The sequence below is a fragment of the Anabrus simplex genome, chromosome 6, assembly GCF_040414725.1.
Source record: "Anabrus simplex isolate iqAnaSimp1 chromosome 6, ASM4041472v1, whole genome shotgun sequence".
NCBI classification, from domain to species: Eukaryota; Metazoa; Arthropoda; class Insecta; order Orthoptera; family Tettigoniidae; genus Anabrus; species Anabrus simplex.
The window spans coordinates 247,132,090-247,156,558 of NC_090270.1; the positions used below are offsets into that span (position 1 = coordinate 247,132,090).

At 38.6% G+C, this 24,469-nt stretch overlaps 1 protein-coding gene across 1 annotated transcript in view; it reads right to left on the bottom strand.

The window, feature by feature from the left end:
- Positions 1-24,469, bottom strand: part of LOC137501297 (uncharacterized) — a 96,041-nt gene that overhangs the window by 56,055 nt on the left and 15,517 nt on the right. The window contains exon 2 of the mRNA XM_068228279.1: positions 9,409-9,496. Within this exon, the coding sequence (XP_068084380.1) occupies positions 9,409-9,483 (75 nt within the window). The 5' untranslated portion in view covers positions 9,484-9,496. The remainder of the gene's footprint in view (positions 1-9,408; positions 9,497-24,469) is intronic.

Below are 24,469 nucleotides of genomic sequence, written 5' to 3' on the forward strand. Positions count from 1 at the left end.
CTGGCATGCCAGGACTTTTGTACTTCGTTTCGTAAGTGCTGGTCCCTTCCAGAAATCAAAAGAAACCAAATAGGAGTGTTTTAGTTTCTCTTTGCTCAGCAAAACTGCTCCGTTTCCTTGATATTGGAAAGCAGTCGCGTGAAGCAACATGGCGGCACACAGTCTGACCAAAGCTGAGATTCTGCTGATTTTGACGATAGTAACCATGAAAGTGCTGAAAATTTACAATATGGCGATGAAAGTGATATATCCATTAGTGATTCAAGTGATGATATTGATAACAGCGTTGCAAGAAATCATGGAGGAGGCGACAGTACTATGACTCGTCACAGTCACACAGTGCTGACTTCAAATATACCTTGGAGATCGTGGAGAATGGGTGATGCAAGATTACCCAAATTTCCTTACAGGTTACTCAGTGGATTCATAAATTGTGGCAATAGACCTAAAATAGAACTAGAGTACTGGCAGCTATTTTTTTACTGATCAGTTGCTAACCTCTATTGTCCATGAGACAAACAAATTTGCTGAAATGAAAATACAGCAAAATACTCCACTTCAGAAGAAATCTATCTGGTTTTCTTGGAAAGCTGTGACTTTAGAAGATCTGAAGGCATTTTTTGGTTTAATTATCAACATGGGGATGAACAGTAAGGCAGAAATGCAGGATTATTTTAGTGAAGACCGGTTGGATAAGCAGGTGTTCTACAAAGATGTGTTCTCTAGTGACAGATTTCTACAGATATTCTGGAATTTCCATCTTTCTTCCCCTGATGCTGATAAGACAGGCTTAGAATCTAGAGGTTCAAAGGTCAGAAATATAGTGTCATACCTGGACACAAAATTCAGGGAACACTTCATTCCAGGAAAGAATCTGAGTGTTGATGAAAGCACTGTAAGCTTCAAGGGTCGTGTCATGTTCAAGTGTTATAATAAGCAGAAACCAAGAAAGTGGGGACTCTGTATTTATGTACTGTCAGACTCGAGTACTGGATACGTATGTGTGATTACAATCACTTGTTAGGCCAGATTTACCCTTCACCTGCAGGTCAGTTATTCATTTGGTTACAAAAGTTTTGCAAGCCACCAATGAAACTGGCTTTCATGTCTTTACGGACCAGTTCTATACCAGTTAAGACCTTGCAGCTGAGCTACTGAAACTAAAGGTCAATATTACAGGCAACATAACGGTAAATAGGAGAGGTCTGCCATTACAAGTGAGAAAAGCTGCAACAAAGAGAATGAAACAACATGACATTATTGCACTCCGAACAGAAAACACTTCATGCTTGGTTTGGAAGGACAAGTGAATTATTGCTATGCTGTCCACTTTCTATGACAATTCCACTTGGCCTGTGCAAAGGTGCCGGGGAAATTGTAAGTTAGAGAAACCTACTGTCATATGTGCTTATAATCAATACGTGGGGGCATTGATATTTCTGACCACTATGCTAGCTCATAGCCATTCACATGTAAGTCAGTGAAGTGGTGGAGAAAAATGATCTTCTGGCTTCTGGAGATCACAATAGTGAATGCCTTCCTACTCATCAAAGAAGGTAACAATGGAATGACCCATCTGAAGTTCAGGAAAACTTGGCAAGACAACTTGTAGGAAATGTGTGGAATACACAGAGCAGGAAAAGAGGAAGACCTTCTTCAACAGATGAAGAAGTGAGGCTGAATGTTATGCTGCACCTGCTATACCCCCATCCCAAAGGAAAAACTAAGGATTGCAAGGTTTGCAGTGACAGAAAAGTTGTTGGAGGGAGGCAAGAGACAGTCCACTTCTGTAAAACCTATGAGAAGCAACCAGGACTCCATCCAGGCATTTGCTTTGAACGCTTCCACACACTCAAGACATACCGTTAAGAAAGTGAAAAACATTATTTTGTGTCATGTAAATACCATATATTCATTAATTTTGTAGTTCCTTCCTGTATATATTGTTACAAACAGTACTGAATAAAAGGTTTTAAAATATGAAGAACGCTGTCAGAAATAAATACGAGTGGGGAGAAATTATGACTTACAAATAATTTGAGTGGAAAGGGTTAATTTTTTCAACTTATTAAAAGATGTATTATCCACCTTTTTAAAACAATACAATTCGTGATATATTAGATCACTAAATCAACAAACACAGTAAAATTGTAGAGATTGTAGTACATGTTCCATCCTCTTCTATGAGACATCTTCAAGCTGTATAAGTCACAGGACTAAGAACACATAATAAACATTAACGCTGGTCTAAGAGGGGAATTGTGATCACTCTATGTTCTTAACATACAGGTAACTATTTGTTTATCCATGTCTTATTAAAATGTGGTACAATACACTGTACTTTTGGTCATTTAAATGCACTGAGAAAACCCTCTAAATTCAACTAGATTAAAATGCTCAATTCACATTAAAAAGCTCTTATCGATTGTGCGTTTTGATGACAATTTGATGGAATACAACATTACACGCTGCACTGATATTATGCTATGATACAAGACGGCCATTGTTAGACACAAGATTTTACAACTGTCACTCACGGTAGTTCATCATCATCATCAACAACTTGGAGTGTTCCAATTTCTTACAAGCCTGGCATTATATATTCGCTTTTCCTACTGTTGACTTATAGCCAATATTGCACCAGCTGAACAGAAACGGTGGCAGGGGCGTCTCATGTTAAGGATCACGGAAGCATGTAAACACCCTGGTAATCCCAAACAATTACAACTTACACGACATTGTATGATAACGTGATTTTTGTACGCTGATAACACATTCACATAGTTTTAAGCGAAGGTTCATTTCCCGTTCCCATTTGAATCCAACGCCACACCAGCTAATCACAACCCCGTTTTTAACTATAAAGGTGGCCGTAATGCTTGAAGGGGCAATGCTGGGGGTATAGCGAATACGAGCACAATTTTCTGTGTGATCACAGTCCGCTGGTCCACTTCAAATGCCTTTTCCTACAGCTGGTCTGCTTCAAATGCCTTTTCCTAAAGTTCTTCTCAAATCTAAAAGATGGCACAAGGAATCACGTAGTCCATGGTAGTGGGTAAGGGACAGGGCGAGGGCTGCTACGAAGGCGAATCAAATATAAACAGGAATTTGAATGTACTGCTGCTGTGAGTAATAATTCTGAGGCAGAGCTTTGCCAGGATGTTGGTGGAGGTGTCTGAAGAAACGGTTTGCACGTGCAAACGATGGTGGAGAGCTGGGCTGCTTCAGTACACCATGAGTGAGCAAGAGGTGCACATGTCTGTTGCGCAAAACATCATTACCAAATTTCTCGCAAAAGAGGGCACCAAACGTTCTGAAACTTTGAGATGGCTCCGCGCACAGTTTGGGGAAGAAACACTTTCGCAGACTCGAGTGTATGAGTGGGCTAAAAAATTTGTGGCAGGAAGAGAAGCTGTGGAAAATTAACCTCATGAAAGGAGACCACGGACAAGCATCACTGCAGACAACATTGTTGCCATTCGTGACATTATTAGTGAAGATCGGCAAATAAAAATTTTGCAAATTATTTCAGCCATAAGAATAAGTTACGGAAGTGTTCAAACCATCATCAAAGATGAACTCCATTTCAGAAAATTGTTTGCCAGGTGGGTTCCTCATCTCCTCAACTAGGAACAAAAATCTTTACATCAGGAAGTTTGTTAGAGACTCCTGCGTTGCTACGAGGAGGGAAGAGAGGATTTATTGCATCGTATTGTCACTTGTGATGAAACTTGGCTGCATCATTATACACCCCAGAGTCAAAGCAAGCAAACATGGAGTGGAGGCGAAGAGACGAAGCAGGTTCGGTCAAGATCAAAACACGTCCACCTGCTGGAAAAGTGCTTACAACCGTTTTCTGGGACTCCACAGGCGTTTTGTTGGTGGATTTTCTTCACGAACAAAGGATAATTAATGCAGCTTATTACTGTCACCTTTTGGATGATGCAAAAGCTGTGTATCACAACAAGAATGTCATTCTCCATGAAAGTGCAAGGCCGCATACTGCTGCTTTAATGCAGGAAAAACTGGACGAAATTCACTGGACACCTCTGGAACACCCTCCGTACAGTGCAGATTTATCACCCTGTGACTACCATTTGTTTGGACCATTCAAACAATACCTAGGAGGACAGCGGTTCGATGATGATGCAAGCATAGAAGAGTTTGTGCACAACTGGCTCCACACATGTTCCTCTTCTTTCTATCAGGATGGCGATGGAGAAAATGTGTATCAATGGCAGGACACTATGCAGAAACGTGATCTCTATATGTGTATTTAATTTTGGTTGATGCAATAAACTTTAAAAAATAATTCCTGTTTATCTTTAATCTGCCCTCATACCACGGAGTAGTTAACTGTCAGTCGCAGATGTAGCATAATAATTGCTTAATGAATCAAAGAGGCTTTTAGCTAACTGCTTGCTAACAAAATAGATTTGTACCTTCAGCTTGCGTAGTTGAAAATATTAAGTACAATTCCTACTACTATGTTGGCAACCCTACAGTAGGATAGGAGTTTATAATCCTTGAAATGCAGGAGATAATTACTTTACAGCAATATTACTGGCATGTAAGTTATTTTTAAATTTCGGGTGTGGACTTCATACAGTATAACCCCGATTTTGCGTGACCTCAATCTAACGTAAACCCACATTTAACGGAAGAAATTTCCAGTCCCGAAAATTATTCCATCAGAGCAATGCAATTTTATATTCGATTTAACGTAATTCACAATAGGGCAAAACCTGCATTTAGCATTGAGGAAATGTTAAAATTCTCAAATATTTATTTCTATTCATTTTGGTTATGCGACATTAAGAACCTACGAAAAAATGACATAAGCTTGCTAAGGATGATTCAAGGCAGAAGAGGAATTTAGAATGTAGCCACTTAGGGCTAAAGTGAGATGTCGGACTCAGATACACATCCGACCGCAGCTGCTGCAGCAGAAGAGAACCCCGTTTTAATGACAATGTTATTATAACCTTAGAAATTTCCTATATTAATCTGTGCAATATCCTTCGGTTATAATGAGAACCCTTTTACTGATTCATCCATTATTACGGGCAAATTCAGGCGTGTTAATTTTAATTAGTTATCAATATTCGTGCACTCCACTCCAGCGTTTATATTGAATGCGACTGATCATCGTCCATATCGATTCCTCGCTACACACGAGCGAGTCGATCTTCAGCGAGCATGAAGTCTCTTCAAAACTCCGATTCATGTAAACAAACATCGGGATAATATGTTTTCACAACAAGTGCAATGCCAGCAGTTGTTAACTCCTTAGAAATAAAGGCTGAAGTAAACAATTGCTTAATTTTAATACTATGCACTGAAATAAAATAAGAATGTGGTACTTGTTCTCAAGGTACAGTGGTGTGCATAACTAATATCAGAGGTTAGGTTATGTACTTTCTCGTCTTGTTAAATTTCAAAAAGGCTATTCCCATGTAAATTTATAGTGAAAATGTTATCCTTATTCTACAGGGAGCTTGAAATATGTTTTCATAATACATGCGTGGTAAACCTAGGTTAGGTGACGCCATTTGAAAAAAGAAAATGGAAATGTTAGTCACAAGCCTCTGTAGTGATGCTATTACAATTTTTAAGAATGAAACTGAATATTCATGTTCAGACTATTGGAATTAGACAATATGTACTAATGAGTAAGCCGCTGCTTGGAAAACATCCGAAAAAAATGTTCAAACAAACCGATTGCTGTTTTATACCTATTTGAATGTGTTTTTTGTATGAATTTGGTATCTTTCCCAATTTTCATGGAAAATCATATATAATGTTATAAGAACAATCTTATACTGAAGCGGTTTTGCATTCAATGACAAAAATCTGTCAAAATAAAGCACAAACTGTAACTATAGTACAGTGTGTAGGGTACATATCTTGTTTTATTGCTGTCACTGTGTAATAATAATGCATTATGATACAATTTATGTTAATACAGGCAAAGATCTCTAGACAATCTACGCTTTCTACTGAAACCTCGATTTAAGGTAAACTCCCACTTAAGGTTAAAAAAATCAGGTCCCTGTAAAAACGTTAAATAGGGAATCTACTGTATTTATATTCATGTCCGTTTATTCTATAATATTACCGACAACACAATATACACTAAAGGGGCTAAGTGGGCTGCCATCAAGATATTTTAAACTGAGGAGTAACTTCTACATAGTTTTTTAATCTACTGTCAGCTCTGTGCGCACACCCAAAGATCTTTAACATGCAATAACAAAGGAAGGTACGGCTGAGCCAGAGTAAATGTCAACTGAGACAAAGAAAGTTATCAGAAGCTCCTGCTGCGGCCTGGATGTAGCTTCCTGGCACTGAATAAATCAGCTGCACTCAACAAGTAAGGTAGTCTGGGACAATGAGTTTTCAAACTTCTAGCTAGCTGAATCAGGTTATGTGCAAAAACAGGTCAACAAAAGTAATACAGATATGATATAGGCTTTTGGGATACGCTGTGTCAAGAAAATAAGGTGAAATTCTTTACGTTTCGCAGAGACCTTTGTTCTGCATCATCAGAAGAAAATCTTGACTGTCCACAAGAAAGGCTTCTCAAACAATGAGCCTTTCTCGTGGACAGTCGAGATTTTTATTTACTTGACACAGCATAAGCCCAAAAGCCTATAACATGTCTATAAGTACGAGCCGTGAAAGCATCAATGGCAAAAGTAATACAGTTATTCCAGCCCATACCAGGAGACACTGTGCACTGTGAACATTATTCTCACCAGAGATTGATTTGGGCTGATCAACAGAATCCCCCGTAATACACAGTTGTTCTTTGAACAAGCTAATGTGGAATATTGTCATAATGTAGGCCTATGTAATTTCAATGTTACAAGTTACAGGACTGTTATTAACCCTTTTGCCTTCAAGCTCTCAGCTGATGGATATATGAAAACTGTCAGCTATATTTACCCCACTATGCATACACTTCTTTTACAATTACATGGAAGCACACCAATAAGATATCAACATGAAAGTTTGTAAACTTATAGAGTATACATCACTTTTTATGGTGCACACTGCACAAGTTTGTGATTGATATTACTACAAAGATTATATTATTGTTTACTAGCATGGTAAATATCAAGATTCTATGTGCATTAAATTGTGTAAAGTGATGTAACACTGAAAAAAGTCAGCCATTTTTGCATAAAATTTACATTTTTTACTGGAGATGCTGGATTATTATCACTGTTATCTACATTTTCTGATTCGAACAAAGAAACATCATCACTTGAATAATTGTCAAGATATCATTGTCCGCTAAATGAACTCTTTTCTCCATGTCGCACGCGATAAATAACTAGACCTAACTCCAATGATTTATATCTGACTATATCTAACACTTCACTAATAATATGCACCTAATTACCTAAGAAAACTACTTAAATAATGAACTAGCAAATTAACTAAATACAGTAAAACCTCGTTAATTAGAAGTTGTTGGGACTCAAAAATAGGACTTAGAATTACATGATTTCGAATTAACCGCCAATTTTTAATTCAGAAGTGCCAACCCTTGCCGCCTTACAAAATATTCTAAGGCCTGTTACTGCATGCAGTTAACCTTGATTCAGAGTTTAAACCTTTCAAATGCCATTTAAAAAAAAACTAATTCCAAAATGCATCCAGGAAGGTGCATTTAGAGTATTCAAATAATGCACTTGGATAACTTACTGACAAACATAACCTCTTTAATGAAGGAAAGAAAGAAAAAAAGCACGATTCAAAGGCAAGGAGAAATCTATGCTGGCTCCCATGTGCGAGTGCTTTATTCATTGGACTACTGTACTGTATGCATTTTAGATGACCTGTACTTGCACAGAAAGTACCCAATGCCCTTAAAACATCGTGGCTAATCGAACTTTCCTATGACGAGGGGAGAAATTCTCTCCCTTCTGCATGAAAACACAATACAGTCACTCTATCTTTGTACAATTTCTTGCCATTGCACTTCTCTCGTACTTCACAAATGTAAACACTTGCCGTGTCACAAAGAATTCTAAGACTCATTAATGCATGCAATCACCTTGATTCGCAGTTTAAACCTTTCAAATGCCATGGAAAAAACTATTTCCAAAATGTATCCAACAAGGTGCATTTACAATGTTCAAATAATGCACTTGGATCAATCACTGACAAACATAACCTCATGCAATGAAAGAAAAAACCACACGATTCAAAGACGAGGATAAATTATGCTGGCTCCCCTGTGTAAATGCATTATTTTTTGGATTACTCTACCGTTTGCATTTTTATATGCACTGTACTTGCTCGGAAAGTGCCCGGGTGGCTTATCGAACTTTACTACGACGAGGGAAGGAATTCTCTCGCTTCCGTGTGCATTGCAACACAATACAATGACCCCACCCCTGTACGATTTCCCGGCTGGCACTTTCTCCTTTAAAACCATAAGACCGTTTAGGCTCGGCATTAAAAGAAAGCAATGCAGTTTCATCGGCAATGACAATATTGTTCGGCGCCTACAGATTGATTATATGAGTCACGCTTTTTCGTCAACTGTCGGCATTGCCAGTGTTCGTGGATTCTGTTTCTCCGCACACTGCCTGCTGCGCGATGTCACGGCATTCCTTAAAAAGTTTAATAAAAAAGAATTCCGATTTCACACAAACTTAGCAATTATGAAGCACACTGTAGACATACCGAAGTGTGTGAAAGTGCAGAAAGCTATCCCTGCACGTTCCGGAAGACGCATTCTATCATAACACAGATAAATTCTGAATTTAAATTACTCTGTAACATACTATTGTTTTAAAATGTTTTAAAATGTAAAATGTTTTAAAATATAAAAGGTAAATGTAAAAGTCTGAATTTTGGTAATGGGGCCAACGTTGTACTTCGAATTATGAATTATCCGTATTTCGAATTAAACAATTTAAATAACGTGCAAAACCGTATCTCATGTTTCCGGGAGTGAGAGCTTCTTCGAATTAGACAGGATTTTAAATTAACCCATTTTGAAATGCCTATGATGCTGCTTAATTTCACTGCATAATCAGTATCATCAACAAAAACAGAGAGAAATGTTTGCATGTTTGCCACCAACCACGGCGTAAACAAGACACCGAACTCCAGTGAGCACGTGATTTAAACGATGGATCGTTACCATGTCAGTTTTTGCACAAACTGTGAGTACTGATAGATCGTTACCTTGAAAGCATGAGGGTTAAAGTAAATAACAGAAATATGATTTAGTCACAAAATATTATGGTATTGGAAAATCTTTCACAACCAGAGTTTTTAAAGGGAAAAATGTAATTATATTCATGTTTTAATCACCCAGAATAAAATTCAATAAAATCAAATAGCATTTGAATTGTTTACATAATAAAAGTCAAAAAGTGAACTTACTACTCCTGAAGATTCTTCTTCTCCAGTCTTTGGTGCCCATTCTGGCTCACTTTTGATTAATTTTTTTTCTTCCATATTTTTCAATAACCTGTAAGGAAAACAGAAATATATGAGCAGTCAAAATGCATTTGACTTACTATAAATCAAGATAAAATAAATAATAATATTTTGAGCCCAAATTTTTAGACTGTAATAGTTTAGAATGCAAGCTCAATGGACATGAAGTAAGATCAGCAAAAACATAAGGGGTGTGGCCCATTAGAACACATACAATTTATTCGATTCTCCCTTCATAAACCCAGAGCGGGCTAGACAATACTTGCCACTCGCTTAAGTAAGTTTGTATTCTAATCTATTACATCCTAAGAATCTAATATTGTTATCGGTTTTACATCCCACTAACTACTTGCTTCATATCAACCTGCAAAACCCACTGAAATGCACACACCCACCAATCCTACGAGCAACACTTTCATACTATTCATGTCAGGGACTGACTGCATAATAGCAATAATAGCCCTGCCCATACCTCAGTCACTTTCATATTGTAAAAGCCAAGATCAAGATTAAATCAGGTCAATCAAAGTAACAAATTTGTTCAATCCCATAACAGAAGACAGTGCATAGATTATAACCATTAAGTCTCACCAGAGATGGATCTGGATTAATGGAAAGAGTAAGTGTTCACATTTTGCAAACACAAAGTGCCAGTTTAAGAAGGAGAAGCGCTATCAAGAGTGAGAATATGAAACTCTCCCTAGTTGTCGCAAAAATAATGTCATCACAGTTGGAAGAGAGCGAGAACTGTCTCAGAGAAGTAATAATGCCAGCCTAAGTTTGAGTTGTATGATTACCATACACAGGTGGAGGTGAGAATATGGAACAAAAATAGGTACCGACCCAACTGAGAGGTAGTGATTGTGGAACAGGTTCAAAATACATTAACACAGCTACTGCACAAATCCTTAGGGCCACATCCCCTTTAAGAAAGCCTACACCATGAAGTCTGTGCGTAAGCCTGTGTATTTGATAACCTGTCTGCTGAGGGTCTATCAGCTGAGGAACGCCTATTCTTGATTGGCCTCGGAGTATAACATAATCATGATAAAAATTAAGTTCCTGGAAGGGAACCATAATTTAATTTCACTGACTAAAAACACAAATGTATTCACGCTCTTTAGGCATTTCCAATTGAGAAATGACAAGCATTTTGCCTCAGTGTGACAGAGAACTCTTCAGTTGAATTGCCAGAGTAGGAACTTAATTTCTGATATAAAAACCAGAGGCAAACATTTTGCACACATAAGTACACATCTCCCCTAGTACACCGTAACTGCATTGCCCTGCAAAGGAAGGAGAGTTGTCGCCAACATCTTAAAAAAGACGTAGCAATCCAACTGACGAGTCTGTTACCACACTGGAGGCGGGGGGGGGGGGGGGGTTAGGAGGGGGGACTGGTAATTTCACAAATGAAAAGGCCAAAAGAGCTTGTAAATAATGTCCATTCAATTGCTAATATATTTTAGGGCAAGCTGGGATCTCAGAATTCTGTTCCATGTACTGGAAGCCAACAACTAGGAGATATTCCATTTGGTAACCTTCAAATGTCACTGACTTCAGCCAGGATCGAACGTGTCATCTTGAGAACAGGAAGACGGCGACTAAGTGACTGTACCACTGAAGTCAGTCCTTGGAGTTGAGTCAGGCTATATACCGGTAAGAGTTATCTAAATTACTTGAGAGGTTTCTGTCCTTGTATTAATTTCTAATGTTCTCTTTCCTAGCCTCCTTGTAACAGTAATTATAGATTTTACATCCCATTAACTAAAACAATTTTAGGAGATGCCAATGTGTTGGAAGCTTGTCCCACAAGAGATCTTTTCCATACCAGTAAATCTATCAACATATTACGCCATGCCCATGTCCAAGTAGGCATTCGCATAAATTCCTGGTAGCTTCTCAGGGTAAGACATTAACCTCGTCATTAAAAATATTATAATATCGCAGGTTCCACTGAAGAGTAAAGGCATGTCCAATAAAATATTAATCAACCCTCAAACTCTGCCGGTGGACTTCATCATTCGTTGTATATCATTAATAAATACTAACAACCATGGTTATATTATCTTCTGGCTATGTATCTAGACCTACATTTGAAATAATGATTCAAAAAATACTTCTTACACTAATTTATTAGCATGCTAATTTTGGGTAAAAGAGAATAAAATTGAATTAAATTTGTAGAGAAAAGAAAATGGATATTTGATAATTAATCATCCCATCTACACTGATTTTTGTTGTTAACATAGCTGAAATGGGATCTTCCCTGTTCATACATACACTATTTGTCAATAAATGCTTCATTGAATTAATTAAATCCATCATTTGCCTTCCAAATTTGTGATTCAGCTCAACCAATGGAAAGCTAAAGTTTAACCATGTCGATAACATGAATAGTAATATAATGTTCTAAACTGCTTGGTAAAATTGATAATTGGTCATGGGATTATTCTTATACAAGGTCATTTCCTTTATTTTATATGGGTAAGAATAATTTTTCATATTTGGGGCTTCGTATGTAACTTACGAGATGCGAGAAATTCAACAAGTTTCCTTATTGTGGCTAATAACTATTACCACACTCTAAAATATCATCATAATTAGAAATATTAACTAGACATTGCTATATCAACTCATTCACAACAGTGGAAATCATATATATATATATATATATATAGTCAATCAGTGCTTTTCATAAAATAATCTATCAATATTAACTGAGAAATTGTGCCAATTATTTTATGTCCTACCATTAATCATGAGTAATCTAATTTCATATACCACTATGCCAATAATTCAATGTAATTTAATTCCACAATCTACATTTACTTGGGAGATATTAATTCTCTGTAGGACGATAATTCTTAATCTCCCTACATCTACACCAATAAGTATCTGAAGCTCAATAACTACACATAATCTGTTGCATTATGTCACAAACTTCCTCCATATAACCTCACAACGAAACAAACATTACATCGCAATATTCTCATAATCGCATTATTCACATCCATCTATTCTTATTAATCCTTTTACATATATAATCTCATTTCGCTTCCTTTAAATATCATCTTTGTTACGGTCCAATATTCCCTCGACGATATATTCTTCATAATAAACACATATTCCAAGTATCATTCATTTCTTCGTATTAATTAAGTTATTACGGCCATGTCTGTCGATCTAGCTTCCTCTAAAACTCGACTACGCTCTGCAATTCATGTATTCTTCTCAATATCTCCCAGTTCATAGCTAACTAAACTTTCCAATGTATATTGGTACGTTAAAATCGATGTACACACATCACATACGTTGACATAACCTGATCATTTCATTTTTGAGTATATCTGTTACTTAAATTAGCACTCACTCACGGTTAAATGCTTAGGACCTACCACTAACATTTATAGTTTGGCACATAGGATTCATTTATAGGAAATATTCCACTGATATAAATTAACTTTAACAAATACTACTAATATTTTTATATAGGAAGCTTATCTTATATCTCGTCTCGTCTCTAGCAGCTGCTGGCTTCTGCTTGCATAATACGATCACCTCGAATGTAACGTAATTGTACAATATAAATATCCACCTCAATAATTCAATTAGTTTTTTCTATTATATCAAACTCCATAAACAAGCGCATGAACAGAAGTTTCTCTATATAACTGGATTCCACCTCTGGATACATCACGGCTGATTTCTCGGCATGGCAGTATTGGTCCTAGTTATGGTGGCCAGGGCAATCTTCTCCCCATCAGTTTAGGCAGCTTTCATCATGTTGCAGGCGTCCATGAAAGTAGAAAACGATATTATATGGGCAGAGTAAATAACTGATTCCTTCATCTTAAGCCTCTTATAGGTATATATATATATTGCACCCGTCAGTCGAGCGGTCAGTGCAATGTTCTCCCGGTAACTCGGTTTCTTCTCAGGGTATTCTATCTATCGCTCATAAAATCTCAGATTTTATATGTGTTTGTTTTTAACGTGGTTTCGGAAGAGACTCAGTCTGCTGAGACACGCATCATGGGGGAACCCATTCACTCAAGTAAGGACCTGCAGCCGAAAACCTCAAAAAGAATCTCTCTCTCTTTTGTCAAATTCATCAGTTACTTATATCTACTAAACTTACTAGCTAACTTACAAACTAGATGTTACCCAAAAGGAATTCATAACACAGACACTTTCTAAAAGAATAGTATAAGAAAATTTATTGGAATAAAATCATGTTCAATGTAAAGTTAATGTGAATTCTGGGTAGTATTATCTTAATAACATTTATATATAAAGGATTAGAGTCAGCGCTGGCTCAAATAAAAGTAAAATAAGTAAGATTTTAAATTATTTACACTCATTCTCATTCAATGTTCAAGTTCATATTGGTTATTTACTTCTATATTCGTAGCCATGTTCCGAAGTGTATTTGATTTACTCTAATTATATTTAAGAGATCACTGAGCAATCACGGTCTCCATATAAATACTCAATGTGAATACTGTCACGATAATTATTATAATTATTCTTACCGCATTTAAGTCAATTCACTGTGATAAAAATGGATGGTTTGCTAAATTGAAACGTAATAAAAATTAAATGGGATAAAGTCAGATTGCGAATGTAAATCTGATCATATCTTTGCGTATGTATCTCCTAAACAAACTCTTGCGTGAGTATGAAATCGTAAAACTGCTCTCCAAATTTTCCATTCATAAATCTGAACTCTGATTATTTGGTCCTTCATCTTGAATACGCATAAATAACAACTTACGGGCTAAGACAATACCTTCCTAGAGCCTACGACATATGGCTCCTAACTAACCATTTTCCTATTCTTTATATTTTAAACACTTCAACTCAAATCATATCTGCGTGAAAAGAAATGGACATCTATCTAACTGTTTAGGTAATTTCTGATCCACACACTCCTCCACCAACGGCTCAATGTGCTTTAGCTATCTCCTATTACTCAATATCTCTCATGTGTACGAGCTACTCAACTCGTATGGTCAGAACAGAACGAAATTAATACGTATTATATTGAAATGTCACCGCACCAAAGAATATCACATGTGTACTTAGTCATGAGCCTAGTTAAACCGTATGTTAAAGAACTCTCTTGTATTCGCTACATGCCATTTACCAATGTCAGACAAAAACTGTCACGATTCACAATTCTACCATAATACATGTCAATCTTACCTTAAAATGGGTCATCTGTGCGATGTTCACTCTTTTGATATACTCTTTCCATATGACACAGAAACTCGCCTCATGTTAATCCAACGCAACGTTTCCTCAGCGAATTGCAATTTTTTCTCATACAGCAGAACATAAACAAACATCTTCATTTCAAATATTCCTTAATATACTCCGAGAAATAACCATATTTTAACACCATTCCAATATACATTATCACTCCACTGGCATACTTATTGCCGTACACACATCGCTGATTACTCTTAAAGCTATATGCCAAACATTTTAGAATTGCCTTATTATAAATGCATTTTAATAACCTCTTATCTTTTAACAGCAGTTGGAGTTCAATGCCCTCTTTCTATAAAGAAAGGAATATGTAACTTAACTATATTCATCTGTGTCGCACAGGTAAATTCGTGACGTAATCATTGTACAAGTAATATGAGATTAATCGAAGTTTCACTAGTTGTACAGACTCATTGCTATTAGATCTTCACAAGTAACACTTCTTTCATTTACACACGCTAGTTTCTACTGTATGTATGCAAGTGCGGTAGCATGTATGTGATAATAATAGAATTCTAATTCTACAATGCCATCTTATCTTATAGCCTTAAATATCTCACACTTCACTTTATGATTCACACACGTTCTTAATTAATTCATAAATATCCCCAATTAATCAGCACATGCCGAAGTTAGAGTGAGGGTGTTGATTGCAAGAAACTACTCTACTAAAAAATGTAAAGACTTAGCTCGTCAGATGTTATGTTTGGTCTGGTTGTCGCTCCATTCCTTGGTTGTGGTTAGACACTGTTAGGATCTGGATCTCCAGTTGGACAACGTCTTCCCGGTCATCGACTGGTCATATGGCTGGCCGGTCCATTCCTCATCGGTTGGTCTTCTGGCTGGCCGGTCCATTCCTCATCGGCTGGTCATCTGGCTGGCCGGTCCATTCCTCATCGGCTGGTCATCTGGCTGGCCGGTCCATTCCTCATCGGCTGGTCACCTGGCTGGCCGGTCCATTCCTCATCGGCTGGTCATCTGGCTGGCCGGTGCCTATCCCCAGTTCAGTCCATCATGTAGATTTAGCAAGCAGTCATCATTCCAAATCTGCAGACAGCGTAGAAAATTCCTTTTGCGGAGCAATCAGTCATGATATATTCCATTGTTCTACTGCTTATTCTTAATGACAAAATTTTCTTCAGTTGGGATAAGTTCACCGTATAGCCTATATATATTAATTTATAACAACAGGGGTAACTTTCTTCCCATACGAAATTATCGGTCCTCCGATATAGTGAGTCCTTCTTCGCCAATCGCAGAGTGGTTGCTCACCGGATCCAAGTCAGATGTATCTCACCGCGATTTACTTATTTTTATAATATCTCGTCTCTTTTATAATGTACGCCGGTGAATTATTTTGTCAGATTTTATCGTCGATCATAAAATAGTCAATATCTTCTTCAGTAGTTTAGGATAATCTTCAGATGTAAAGCTTAGCTTGTACTTGCGTCTTTCTTCTGCCGTTGAAATTTTTTAGAGTATATTTTCTTTAACAATTAGTCCGCTGCTATATTTTTTTATAAAACAATCCAACTGAGCCTCTACTGTCCTGCAGTGTCTTCCAAATCAGTCCGTTCCGTGACGTGCATGGTCTCCTATATACCGTATTAATGAGAAGTTCATTGCCTTAATAGATCGCATGGGCCATACCTTCCTACGCCGCCATTTTGTAAATGGTCTACGAGATGCGAACGGGCACGTTTAATCCCCCGTCACGAAGAAAATATATTGGTCACGATATATTTTCTCATTGATAACTTTAATCTCAAATGTGACTTTGCATCTCGTATATATTCTTTGCCATTCCGATACTGGGTATTCGATTATCGAATATCCGCAGATTGATATCGATTCTGTCTTAGTTGCACTAGTTTGTTTACTTCACCCATGACCGTGTACACAACAGTTGATTTTCTTCATTCCTTCCAGTCCTAATAAAGATATTTAATCATTCCTCCTGGCGCATTTTTCGTTTATTGGTTCTGGGCTTTGTTGTTTCTTAAGTTCTGATTTCATAGGCTCATTTTCTTGAAAGTAGAGCTTGATGTTGCATGCATTGTGTATGTTACGGTATTTGCCATTTAAACTTGCTATTTCATAAGCATTATTTCCAAGCACGCGCTCGATTCTGTAGGGGCCATTGTATAGCGGCAGAAATTTAGCACATATTTTTGCTGGTGCATTTGATATTGGAGCAGTTTTGACTAGAACTAGATCTCCTTGCTTGAAAGGTGCATGGAACTGCTTATTCCGTACTCTTCTTAATCGTTTTTGGGATTGATCCTTGAGCCTCTGTTGGATCTTTAGAGTTATTTCTTGGGGATCTGGCTTCTTCTCTAGCTGCATAGTAAAAATGCTGTCCCAAGTTCTCTGAGGATGAACATTTTTATGGGCTACACTAGGAATCTGGGCAATTGACTGGTTAACGGTATTGTTCAAACTTTCTGCTATGATGTCGAGCATATCTATCCATTTCCAGTGTTGTTGACTGCAATATATTCTCCCGAATTTAGCGATCTCCTTCATATACCTCTCCACGGGATTCGCTGCTGGATGACGAACTGAGCATAACGTATGCTTGATGCCCTCATTTCTCATTCGTTCACGGAACATAGTTGAGGTAAATTGTGTTCCCCTATCAGTGAGGATCCTCTCAGGTTTTCCCATCTCAAGAAATGTCTTATTAACGAGGCCGTGTATAACTTGTTTGGTATTGGCTCTCTGGATGGCTTGCAATGAAATATATTTAGAGAATATGTCGATAACCACTAGTATATATTTCTTTCCCTCGATCTTTAACCACTCGTTCTCTTCAAGTGTGTCATTAAGTTGGATCCTTTCTACGGTTCTATTTCCATCATTTTCTACTACCGGGAATCGAACTTCACATCTTTCCATGTCAACTGTCATCCTAGAACTTATCATGAAGTCTATCCCAAATATGACGTATTTTATTTTTTTCATAACCATGAACGGGTGCTCGAATTCGTATTTTCCGATCTTTATACTTAAGTAAGCTTGTATCTTGCACTCTACTGACTTGTCTGGAATGATACCTCGGATTTTTACGCCAGATACAGGTATGGTCGGTATCTCTATTTTCTGGCTTAGCTCTTGGAATAAGGTATGTGACATTACACTTATGCTGGCTCCAGAGTCCACTAAACAGTACAGCCTGATGTCCAACACTCTCACGACTATTACTGGTAACTTGAATTTAGGTTGGGTTTCGTGACAGGTATCCTCTCTAATTAAGTCCTCGGGCTGGATGTCCCAGTGATCTATCTGAGCTACTACCCAACTGCGAATTTTGACAATATTTTCCAACGGTTCATTATTTAGTTTCCTGATTTGTTAATTCGCCATCGGCGTTTTTTTCCGCTCAGATGGCTGGGAGTTGTCTGTGTTCCCTTGGCTCTCAGGCTCCTTCCAGCCTTCTTCTTGTCTCCTTCGTTTATAATTTTGGAGCTCGAGACTTTCTGCGCCTTCGAGGTCGCCGTTTATATCCTTGTTTCTGATGGCTTCCTCCCATCGGCTCCTGTTTTGTCTCTGCTCCCTGAGCTCTTGGACATATCATATATTCTCTTCGTTCTGATTATATTGGGCTGGTCCTCTCCTCTCATTGTATCGCCTCCTGTTCCTGTGATATGGTCGACTTCTATTGTTCCCATATCGAGTATTATTCCTGTACTGAAAACTATTTCTATTTCCTATTTGCCCACATCTTCCATGCTGCTCTCCACTGTACTGGCAATAACATCTCCTCGATTCCTTATCTTGGGCTCTGATACAATTTTCCGCCCTAATCTCATCAGCCTTATCTACTCTGCGGTTGGTGATTTCGGGACTAATTGTATTAATTGCCTCTATTTGTCTAAGATTTCTGGGGTTCCTCTCTATTAAACACGTTGACGTTAGGTCAATCTGTCTCAATCGTCTCTCCATGTCAATGGCAGTTTGTATGTCAGAGGCCGCTAGTAATCTCTGTACTTCAAGTGGCAATTGCCTCTGAATGGTTTTAATCGCCTCCAGTTCGCTAGGCGGAGAATCCAAGTCTTGAAATCGATGGAACTGGAACGAAAAGAAATCGCTGTAGCGAGTTTGGCCAGCAGTTGAGAACTTCCTCGAGTACAGCTCTAATCTTAGCTGTTGTTGGATCTCAGGATCCCAGAACTTTCTCAGGAAGGCTACCTTAAACTCATCATAGTTGTGGAAGGTATACTTGAAAGCCTGGAACCAAATGTTTGGGTTCCCGTCCAGATGTTTTTCAATAATGCGCAATTTCTTTTCTTCTTGAATCTTTCCTTCTTTAAAATATTCCTCAATGTCCCTAAGGAATTGCTTCGGTGAGGTCTTAGCCGAGCCGTCGAAATGTTTCGGGCGGTCATCGTAGTTTTTAATGATATAATTATTGTGCTTCCCTCACTCTGGTTACTTCCGTTTAACATTTCGATATCTCTCCTAGTTGGGTCGCTGAAGGTGCGTTCTCTCTCTCACTAATTTGTACTTCGATTGCTCTTTGCCTATCGCTAGAGCTTGAAGCCATAGATTTCGCCGTGTGCGTTTCCACCTTCATCTCCTGTATTTCCCTTCTAATCTGTTTCATCTCTTCTTCTATCCTCTCGATTTTCCGTTCCGATTCAACCTTGTTGTCTTCTACCTTCTGTTTCAATTCGTCTATTTTCTGAGCTACTTTGCTTGCAGCTTGGTCATATTTCTCATCTAAGTCTTGTTGTCTTAGATTTCATCCTTGCATGCCAGTTGTTATATCATTTATCTTCTCTTCTTCCAATTTTCTGATGATTTCTTGGCTCTCTGTTACCTTTTCATTTATCTTATTTATTTCCTCGTGCATCTCTCTATTTCTATTTTCCACGGATTCGGTCAACCTAGTCTGCATATTTTGAATTTCGTTCTTAACTTCATAAATTTCCGACCGTGTTTTCGCGGTTTCTTCAGTCGCTTCTTCTTGTTTCTTGCTTAACTCATCGATCATCCCTATGTGTTCATCTTCTATTTTCCTAACGAATTCTTCTAAAGATTCCTTCTGTTTCAGATGATCCTCTCTTCTTTCCTCTCTCATCTCAACGATGCATCTCTGGAATCTTGATTCCCGTTCCTGTTCTTTCTCTTCTTGCTTCTGTTGCCATTCTTCTTGTTTCTTATGCAACTTGCATCAATTCATAATTTTCTTTCCTTCTATCTTCGCGTTGTTCTTGTTGCCATTCTTCTTGTTTCTTTTTTGTTCCTTTTGAAATTCCCTAAACCATTCTTGTTGTTTTCGTTCCTTTTCTGTCCGTCTTCTTTCCTTCTCTTCTTTCTCCATCTGCCTTTCTTCTTCCAACTTTCTCTCTTTCTCTTCACATTCCTGTTTCTCCTTCTGTCTTTCTTCTTCCAGCTTCCTCTCTTTCTCTTCACGTTCCTGTTTCTCCTTCTGTCTTTCTTCTGCCAGCTTCCTCTCTTTCTCTTTACGTTCCTGTTTCTCCTTCTGTCTTTATTCTTCCCGTCTTTTCAAATATTCTTGGAACCATAATGGAGCTCCATCCTGTTTTTCTTGTGCTCTTCTCATTTCCTCTTCCTGTTCCCTTCTCGTCTGTACTCTTCCTTGTGTTGCCATCTTTTGTCGAGTTCAATATATTCGGTACGATCTCTCTAAATTTCTAATCAGTTCTCTATTTTGCTAAAAATTCCTCTAATTTGCCTAACAGTTCTCTAAGTTCATAGAATATCACATATAATATCACACAAACAACAATTTCTTAGTCTACTAAGTTCAAAACAGTTCAAAGTTTGCACCTTATGCACTAGTTTAAAGTTTTTCTTATGCATTGAATGATAATATAGATGGACCTTCCTGAGATCGGCACCATCCCACCAGATAGACCATCGAGAACCGGACCACGAGTTCAGATTTATGATTTTGATCTCATTTCGGAACATGTTACGAGAGAAAAAAATAAAATTCCGCTATGCGGCATCCAATATTTACATATATGGCCATCAGCCTTTACCATAGTTAAAGTCAACTAAGTGTCAATTCATATATACTTAAAATCACCCTAACCTTCATTATTGTCGTTAAAAGAGAGCAATCATCTAATAAATAACAATAATTCCTTATCATTATCTATTCCTACTGATAGACTTGCATCTATATCCACCTTCCATCTTCTTTTCCTAGTATCATTCCTATCATGTGTCCATTAACTGCTACATTCCTGGGAATTCTCCTTGTTACGTCATTCCTTCATTATAACATCTCATGATCGGGTAAGTTTCCCCTTAAAGAACCATAATACACAGTTCGCTTCTGTATAACTTTCCCACGGTGTCTTTCTCTTCAACAGGTCCTACGATGTGGCAGCAATTCAATAAATTAATCAATACAATGGTGACTCTTTTTCTTTGCCCGATACCTACATTTCGAGCTTCACACTGGACTGCCAATTAAGTAGTGTGGGTTATCGGACCATTTCTTACTCTCCCGCGGTGTCTTTCTCTTCGTCGGGCTTGACATTGTGGTACCAATTAATATTGCCTTAGGCGGTCCTTTACTTGACGTTCCCGCGGTGTCTTTCTCTTCTTGCTTCACGTTGGAGCGCCAATTAACTTGCACCCGTCAGTCGAGCGGTCAGTGCAATGTTCTCCCGGTAACTCGGTTTCTTCTCAGGGTATTCTATCTATCGCTCATAAAATCTCAGATTTTATATGTGTTTGTTTTTAACGTGGTTTCGGAAGAGACTCGGTCTGCTGAGACACGCATCATGGGGGAACCCATTCACTCAAGTAAGGACCTGCGGCCGAAAACCTCAAAAAGAATCTCTCTCTCTTTTGTCAAATTCATCAGTTACTTATATCTACTAAACTTACTAGCTAACTTACAAACTAGCTGTTACCCAAAAGGAATTCATAACACAGACACTTTCTAAAAGAATAGTATAAGAAAATTTATTGGAATAAAATCATGTTCAATGTAAAGTTAATGTGAATTCTGGGTAGTATTATCTTAATAACATTTATGTATAAAGGATTAGAGTCAGCGCTGGCTCAAATAAAAGTAAAATAAGTAAGATTTTAAATTATTTACACTCATTCTCATTCAATGTTCAAGTTCATATTGGTTATTTACTTCTATATTCGTAGCCATGTTCCGAAGTGTATTTGATTTACTCTAATTATATTTAAGAGATCACTGAGCAATCACGGTCTCCATATAAATACTCGATGTGAATACTGTCACGATAATTATATTTATTCTTACCGCATTTAAGTCAATTCACTGTGATAAAAATGGATGGTTTGCTAAATTGAAACGAAATAAAAATTAAATGGGATAAAGTCAGATTGCGAATGTAAATCTGATCATATCTTTGCGTATGTATCTCCTAAACAAACTCTTGCGTGAGTATGAAATCGTAAAACTGCTCTCCAAATTTTCCATTCATAAATCTGAACTCTGATTATTTGGTCCTTCATCTTGAATACGCATAAATAACAACTTACAGGCTAAGACAATACCTTCCTAGAGCCTACGACATATGGCTCCTAACTAACCATTTTCCTATTCTTTATATTTTAAACACTTCAACTCAAATCATATCTGCGTGAAAAGAAATGGACATCTATCTAAGTGTTTAGGTAGTTTCCGATCCACACAATCCTCCACCAACGGCTCAATGTGCTTTAGCTATCTCCTATTACTCAATATCTCTCAGGTGTACGAGCTACTCAACTCGTACGGTCAGTACAGAATGAAATTAATACGTATTATATTGAAATGTCACCGCACCAAAGAATATCACATGTGTACTTAGTCATGAGCCTAGTTAAACCGTATGTTAAAGAACTCTCTTGTATCCGCTACATGCCATTTACCAATGTCAGACAAAAACTGTCACGATTCACAATTCTACCATAATACATGTCAATCTTACCTTAAAATGGGTCATCTGCGCGATGTTCACCCTTTTGATATACTCTTTCCATATGACACAGAAACTCACCTCATGTTAATCTAACGCAACGTTTCCTCGGCGAATTGCAATTCTTTCTCATACCGCAGAACATAAACAAACATCATTTCAAATATTCCTTAATATACTCCGAGAAATAACCATATTTTAACACCATTCCAATATACATTATCATTCCACTGGCATACTTATTGCCGTACGCACATCGCCGATTACTCTTAAAGCTATATGCCAAACATTTTAGAATTGCCTTATTGTAAACGCATTTTTATAACCTCTTTTCTTTTAACAGCAGTTGGAGTTCAATGCCCTCTTTCTATAAAGAAAGGAATACGTAACTTTACTATATTCATCTGTGTCGCGCAGGTAAATTCGTGACGTAATCATTGTACAAGTAATACGAGATTAATCGAAGTTTCACTAGTTGTATAGACTCATTGCTATTAGATCTTCACAAGAACACTTCTTTCATTTACACATGCTAGTTTCTACTGTATGTATGCAAGTGCGGTAGCATGTATATGATATACACTGACTGACAGAGCAAATGCAACACCAAGAAGGAGTGGTCAGAACTTTATGCCAATTGCAGGGTAGACTGACGTCACTGAGGTATGCTCATGATGTGAAATGCGTCGCTGTGCTGCGCACGTAGCGAACGATAAATGGGACACGGTGTTGGCGAATGGCCCACTTCGTACCGTGATTTCTCAGCCGACAGTCATTGTAGAACGTGTTGTCGTGTGCCACAGGACACGTGTATAGCTACGAATGCCAGGCCGCCGTCAACGGAGGCATTTCCAGCAGACAGACGACTTTACGAGGGGTATGGTGATCGGGCTGAGAAGGGCGGGTTGGTCGCTTCGTCAAATCGCAGCCGATACCCATAGGGATGTGTCCACGGTGCAGCGCCTGTGGCGAAGATGGTTGGCGCAGGGACATGTGGCACGTGCGAGGGGTCCAGGCGCAGCCCGAGTGACGTCAGCACGCGAGGATCGGCGCATCCGCCGCCAAGCGGTGGCAGCCCCGCACGCCACGTCAACCGCCATTCTTCAGCATGTGCAAAACACCCTGGCTGTTCCAATATCGACCAGAACAATTTCCCGTCGATTGGTTGAAGGAGGCCTGCACTCCCGGCGTCCGCTCAGAAGACCACCATTGACTCCACAGCATAGACGTGCACGCCTGGCATGGTGCCGGGCTAGAGCGACTTGGATGAGGGATGAGGGAATGGCGGAACGTCGTTTTCTCCGATGAGTCACGCTTCTGTTCTGTCAGTGATAGTCACCGCAGACGAGTGTGGCGTCGGCGTGGAGAAAGGTCAAATCCGGCAGTAACTGTGGAGCGCCCTACCGCTAGACAACGCGGCATCATGGTTCGGGGCGCTATTGCGTATGATTCCACGTCACCTCTAGTGCGTATTCAAGGCACGTTAAATGCCCACCGCTACGTGCAGCATGTGCTGCGGCCGGTGGCACTCCCGTACCTTCAGGGGCTGCCCAATGCTCTGTTTCAGCAGGATAATGCCCGCCCACACACTGCTCGCATCTCCCAACAGGCTCTACGAGGTGTACAGATGCTTCCGTGGCCAGCGTACTCTCCGGATCTCTCACCAATCGAACACGTGTGGGATCTCATTGGACGCCGTTTGCAAACTCTGCCCCAGCCTCGTGCGGACGACCAACTGTGGCAAATGGTTGACAGAGAATGGAGAACCATCCCTCAGGACACCATCCGCACTCTTATTGACTCTGTAC